This window comes from Camelus dromedarius, chromosome 13 (assembly GCF_036321535.1).
Source record: "Camelus dromedarius isolate mCamDro1 chromosome 13, mCamDro1.pat, whole genome shotgun sequence".
Lineage (NCBI taxonomy): Eukaryota > Metazoa > Chordata > Mammalia > Artiodactyla > Camelidae > Camelus > Camelus dromedarius.
Window position 1 is genome coordinate 12,351,784 of NC_087448.1, and position 6,654 is coordinate 12,358,437.

General features: G+C 42.2%; 1 protein-coding gene across 7 annotated transcripts in view; it reads left to right on the forward strand.

Moving 5' to 3' along the window:
* Window positions 1-4,744, forward strand: part of DZIP1 (DAZ interacting zinc finger protein 1) — a 47,980-nt gene extending 43,236 nt beyond the window's left edge. For all 7 annotated transcript variants that reach the window (XM_064493019.1, XM_064493020.1, XM_064493022.1 and 4 more), the window contains 3 exons: window positions 212-342; window positions 1,937-2,111; window positions 3,664-4,744. In XM_064493019.1, coding sequence (XP_064349089.1) covers window positions 212-342; window positions 1,937-2,111; window positions 3,664-3,740 — 383 coding nt within the window. In that variant the 3' untranslated portion in view covers window positions 3,741-4,744. The remainder of the gene's footprint in view (window positions 1-211; window positions 343-1,936; window positions 2,112-3,663) is intronic.
* The last annotated feature ends 1,910 nt before the right edge of the window (window positions 4,745-6,654 follow it).

The following is a 6,654-nucleotide window of genomic DNA, read 5'->3' on the forward strand; positions in this document are numbered from 1 at the left end:
TCTTCTAGTCTAGCGGACTATGATTTTTTTAAAAGGGATTCTAAGTGTTTAATGTAACCTTTTTAATCCCCAAAATACATCAGTTGACTTAAATTTAACAACGTATAATTACTTGCAAAGCCTAGACTCTCAAATTGTTTGTAAGGTTATTTTGGAACTGAAGATAGATATTAATTTTTTTAACTTCACCTATTTTCTATTGGTCCTACAGGAACCTCCATTAAAACATTAACTGGAAAAGTTGAAAAGACGGTTTCAAATCACAAAAATGTGAATAAGCCAGTTGGTGGGATTAATGTTGCTGAGGCATTCCTCAAAAAAGAACTAAAAGAAGATCTAAAGGTGAAATCACTTTTACTTGCTAAACATACACAGACAAATCATCTTTTAATGAATACACTTTAATAGTTGTATTTTTTATAGTGAAATGTAAAACAAGTATAATTGTTACAGAAACGACAGGCTAGCCAAGAAACAAGCACCACTCGGAGGGTTGGAGTACTCAGATGTATTACACCGGCAGGCTCAGAGGGGCTTCTGCTCCAAATCCCTGAGCACCTCCAAGACGTGTGTATGAGGTTTTATAGAGCTAATTACAAGCTTGGGGTTATTAGCCAATAAGGCACGAACAGCAAAAGCAAGGAATCAGTACACTGGAACTTATCTAGTAGGAACAGATCATGTTACTGACACTTGTTGAGCTTGGATTTAAGAGTTAGCTTGTTATCTGACTAAACTTCAGATTTACGAGTTAGCCCAGCAACACTTAGATCAGTAAACCGACACTTACTACATTTAATTTACGAGTTAGTTTGTTAGTCCAGCCTGTCTTTTCCTTCTCATAATTATTTTAGAATAGTAGACGTTGGGATTTTTACCTTGTTTTCAGTATTGTTTCTTCCCATTCCACAGAGAATCAGAGGTATTGGAAGGATAACTGGTAATAACACATCATACACTTACCAAGTTTTACAGGTTTTCAGAATCCTGTCCCATGCATCATTTGACTTTTGCAGACATTAGGTAGTTTATTCACGGTCACTTGTGGCTGACCAGAACCTGGGGCCTTCGGGTCTGAGTCCGGGGACCTTTCTGCTACTGTAGGTGACCTGGAAGTAGGGGCTTTCCGGGGTTTACCCCCACTTTGGGAGCCAGAGTCACAGGAGAAATGCTTCAGGGAGACTGAGCGAGCGGAGGGCAGGGCCGCGCTCCTCTGAGCCTGATGGAGGCGAGGCCGCACATTCCGGCGGCTCCGGCACCTGGACGCCGGAAGGGTTTCCGTGGGTTCAGTCCCCGCGCGGCTCGTCTGTGTTTACCGGGTCTTCCAGTGTAGTTGCTCTTTTTCACTTAGAGCAGACGTAATTCTTCCCCTGTTCACCTAAGGAATCCAGAGCTTTCCTCACATTACTTTTGTAAGTTAGCACCACCTGTGTTACACAACCTAGAAATGAGAGGAAGTGACGTCATGGAGAGCGCGCCGACGCGTCCTACTCAGAAAGGGCGCCGGAGAAACAAGCGTGCCTTTGGTCCGGGGCCGGTTCTGCAGGGCCTATGTGATGTGTCCTGCAGTTAAATGTCCTGTTATCACAAAGGTAGGAGCCCCAGAGCCGGCCTAGCTCCTCCTTGGGGGGCACCCTGACTTGAGTTCTGCAGCGTAGTGTTTACAGAATGTTCTAAATTCGTGATTGATGAGTAGGAAACGTAACATTTCCATGCAATGAAACAGACAATAAACATGGTTCTCTCCACTTTCACAGCACAGATTTCCATGTCACTGCCCTCCAGAGATGACCAGATAGGGGATCTTCTGAGGCTCCCGACTTCTTATCATGTGTGTCGGTGGCTCAGTCTGGCCAACAAAGTGATTGAGGGGCTCGAACATGCAGTTTCTTTAAGAAACATTCATTATCCTCCACGTGTTTTTTTTTTTTTTCAGTGTGCAGATGTGGATGACGACGACTGGGACATATCATCCTTAGAGGAAGAAAAATCTTTGGGGAGAAGAATCGAGAGAGAACAGAGGGAACCCCCACCTGTGAAGAAGGAATCAAATTCTATTCAAGTGCCAAGTGCCTGGGGTGCAACTAACCTGAAAGGGCCAAAGGGAGAAGGTTCGCTCCTTTGGTGTCTAGTAGAAGCCTTTTTAAGTATCTAATTAAACTATGCTAACATATCATCAGACAAAAAACACTCTGTGGGCATAACAAAGAATGTTATATTATTCTAATATGGACTGAATGCAAGCAATTTACTTCTTTCTATATATTTACTAATTAAAAAAATTTAACTTTAGGTCTAATTTTTAGTTTTTAAATTTTTAAAATACATTTTTTGAAAATGCCCATACAAATACTCACTTTATACAGATGCCTCATAGAAATTTAAATTTCTGATCTATACCTAAATGAGGCCATTTTCCCTGACCAACTTCCTGTATTCATCTGTTTACATAGTAAATTTTTTCTTGATTTTCTTCTAAGGAAGGTTTCGTTTCGTTTTTAGCATTGGAGCCAGTGGGATAAATGACATGAAACCATTCACTGCATTTGTACCTATCCACGCAGTCTAGAGTCTGGATAATAAGTCCAGTAACTCTCAATCCATTTAATTTTAAAAACCAGGAAATGTCATTTGTGTTCTTTTACTCAAAGTGACTCTTCTCCATGCCACGCCCAACCCCCGCAGTGCCTCCTCTCAGCAGTTCTGCATCAGTGCATCTCATGAGCCGTGCCTCTGAGTAACTGGGCTCAGACCCCTATTTCTAGACTCATCAGCTTTAGACGTGACCTGTCAATGTCCTGCTAAGACAGATGAGGATTTGGCTCTTTTCCCCATTCCCTGCACCACTCATGCCCCTTCTTCAGTACTTTTGTTCCCCTTTCTGTAATTTTAAATGAATGCATGCACATCTCTACATTTGCTCTTTTGGTTTGCAGCAGGATCTCCTGCTGCACTCCCCCCTTTGTAAGATAAGCCGTTGCTGCCTCTACCCTTTACTTGGCCTCTTCTCTCCACCAACATGTCATTCATAACACTGACCTTCTGTCACCATTGTAAGTTTTCTGTGCAGCGTCTGAAGATCAATCCTAATCGTTGAAAAACCAAAAGACATTTTTATGTTACAGCGACTCTGTAAGGGCACAGGACCAAGAGGACACCTTGAGTACATTTCCTTCCTCCTGCAATTCCGTGACCCCAGGCCCCTCAAAGGAAGTACTTCTAGAGACACACTCAAGTGGAATTCTCTGCACTGTACTATTTCAGTGGTGGCTCAAGGCACTTTTGAACTAACTTCATATTTAACCTCATCTATCCTAGAAAATCTGTCTTTACCACCTAGTCCCTCCTTGGATTGTTAATTTCATCCTCCTCCCTTTACCGCTGTCAGCCTCCAGGCCCTGTACTGAATGCCGGGAAAGAGAGGCCGGGAAGAAGCTTCCTTACAAGGGCCCTGCGAGGCTGCCCTAGAGACGTGGCCATCCTGTGGCCAGGTTGTTTCCTGCCTCCGGCACTGTCTCCTGTGGGAGCTGGAGGTGGGGTGGCGAGCAGACTCAGACACTCAGTGACAAATTGCAGTGTGAAGTTATGGATTTTTATGGGCTGGACAAGGTGCTTGTTTAATCACTGGGGCCTCCCCTCCCTCCCTCCTCTCTTTCTCCACAGGACTTCAGGATGAATCAAGCACACTGAAAAGCAGCTTAGTCACCGTGACTGATTGGAGTGACTCTTCAGACGTGTAACTGTCATCCCACACGTCAGGAGGTCCTAGCAGACGCCAGCAGTATTTCAGTCCTCAGCCTACAGGACTCCAATGCTCCTGCCTGACAGTATTTCCCACAATAACAAGGAAGCTGGTTCTGAAGGAACAAGAGTCTCTTTAATGGCACCTAATGCAGTATTGAAAAACAAACTGTCAACAGTATTTTGAAGCATATAAAGGTGTTTAAGACTGCTGCTGCTTTTAAAAATGACGTGTCATTGAAGTCATAAAAGTTTTTTCTTTAGAACGGTACTCTAGTATTTAAGTGTATTTTTTTCAACTAATATTTAAGTGAATTTAAAAAAAAAAAACTTACAGCAGGTTTTGGTTTGAATTAAAACTTTTTAAAATATCTTTCCCATGTACATTATCACATTGGAAGTGTTTTATTATAAAATTCTGTTAGTATCCGTAGAATTGAATTAGTAGAATCAGTGAAATTCCAAGTGTAGACTGCTTATTGTTCACATAGAAGTAAGTTTAGAGTTACAAAAATGTAGCTAGGCCCATGTTAACTACACTTTCCAGAAGCACCTTTACCCTGTGCCACTTTGAGCCATTGCAAGCATGTTGTTTGTTACTATTAAACAATTACTTCAGATCTGTACTATTTCTGCAGCATAACCTTGACCTTGGATATTTTATGAATAAAATGTAGCAATTTTAAATGTCAATTAATTTATTGGAATTTGAGTAGAACAGATCAAGTCAATACTAAATTTGTATGTGTCTGTAGTTTTTTTCACTTTTTTTAAAATGCCCAACCATATTATAAAATACCTCAAAACTAATTTAGTTCTATTCTTAACAGTGACATTTTCAACAGTCAGAAAGTTCATATAAACTGTTTTTTGCATTTTTTATACTTTGTGGTACTATGTGTACTCTGTTTCCAAAAAAAGTAACATTTTAACTAAATGGTTTGTTGGGTTTTGGATCTCTCTTCATTTTGTCAACCTTTCAAGTAAAGCCCTCCATTACATCCTTGTGACTGTGGCTGAGTTATTCGAGCTGATTTCTGAGTTAGACTTATCTCATTAGGGGCTTGTAGCTTGTCTCGGTAGCTATGCCATGTTTGCTGACTTAAAGTTAGAACAATTTTTTATGTTTCTGCCCCAGCTTTTCACTTGTGGGCCACTGTCACTCTTTTAAAAACTTCCAACAAAGACCAGCTTATGTAAATGTGCTCGCTTTCTGTATAAGTTTCTAAAAGCTCTAACAAATGTGCTGAATCAAATTTTCACTGTAGTAGGACAGAGATAAGCAACCTACAAAACACCTAAGAGGGCACATAGGCGCCTGTGTTCACTCCGTCACTTATTCCAAAGAGATCTGCTGAGTTTCCTGAGCTTATTTTTTTAACATGCATTATTAGTTCATTTAATTAGAACAAATTTGAAGTGTAGTAATTATAATCTTCATCTTAAAGATGTGATAAACTGAGGGTTACACAATAACTTGCCAAAGGCCATACAACTAGAAAGTAGCATGAGCAGGCTTTAAACTGGGTCTCAGATCCAAGTTCTGGGTCTGCCACGTCTTCATTCCTGAACAGAAAGGGTTGGGAAAAAGTGATGAACTTCCGCTAAGTAAATCCAGCATTTAAATGAAGTCAGCGCATCTGTGTCATAAAGGCCACGTCTAGTCCATTTTTAGATTGGACCAGAATTCGTTTGTCCATTTTCCTCTGGGCCATCACCTTCAACTCCCTGTTACTGATGCATAGCTAATGTGTTTCTGGCTCCTGAAAGAGCTTTTCTGTGCTTTCACCCTTCCTCTCCCTAAATTCTGCAGGACCTGGAATAGTTCAGTACAGTCGAAACATCACCTTCACCAGTACAGCTCTGAAGTATAAAAAATGGTCTTAAACACACACTCACAAAGGCCTGCCCCTACACTGGCCTGTAACACCTAACCTCCCTCCATGGCTTCCAATTCATTTGTATCCCTGGGAACGGTATTCAAGTATTATAGTCTAGTGTATATATATATAAAATACATATACATATGTAACAAACCTGTTCGTTTCCTTTTCTTTCCATTGAGCACCTCTAAACAATGTGATTTTCCTCTTTAAGCCTTTCACGCTTCAGGAAAATGTTACGGTCACCCATGCCACGGTTAGTATTGGAAAGTGTCTGACTCACAGATGACACAGATGCCAGTTCTTACCCAAGGCTTGAAACTGTATATTTCACCCTAGACTGCCTCAGTTCAAAGTCCTGGTTTTGTCACTCGCTGTGGCAAGTTACTTAAACTCTGCTTTCATGTGCTCCTCTGCCGATTCAGGACCCTAACAGTGCTCTCCTCACAGGCGTTGTGAGGGTGGAGTGAGTCAGGGCGCATGTAGTGTCTGGAACAGCGCCAGGCACCCGCACATGGAGGTAACCACTGCCCTTATGGACATGCGGTAAGACAGCCAGCTCTAGAAATAAAACACTGTCTGTTCAGAGGTCAATGCAGCATCTTACGTGTCTTGAAAAATGCGTAAACTCTCCATTACCACTTAGTTCCACACACAGGACCTGAGCAACACGCCGGACGCAGCTGTAATAAGTGAGGCAGGCACCACACGGCTCCAGGCCTGCCTCTGCTGGCTCTGAAGGCAGCCACAATCAGCATCTCTCGCTTGGCTTTTGCTGATTCCCCACCCCAGAACCTACTTTCTGTATCAGAGAAAGCTGAGCAGGTATTTAAGGCGGACGAGCCAGGCAATGGGCAACAGCGTCTTGGCCCCGTTAGCCCTTCCTTGAGTAGTTGTTGAGGAGGATGGTGGTGACAGACAGGTGTGAGAAACTAGAAGTCAGCTCTATACAGCCAGGAACGTGTCCGTTCAACCCAAACATCTCGAAGAAGAATGTTAGATCTCCCCCATACTGTTTACAAGACACCAC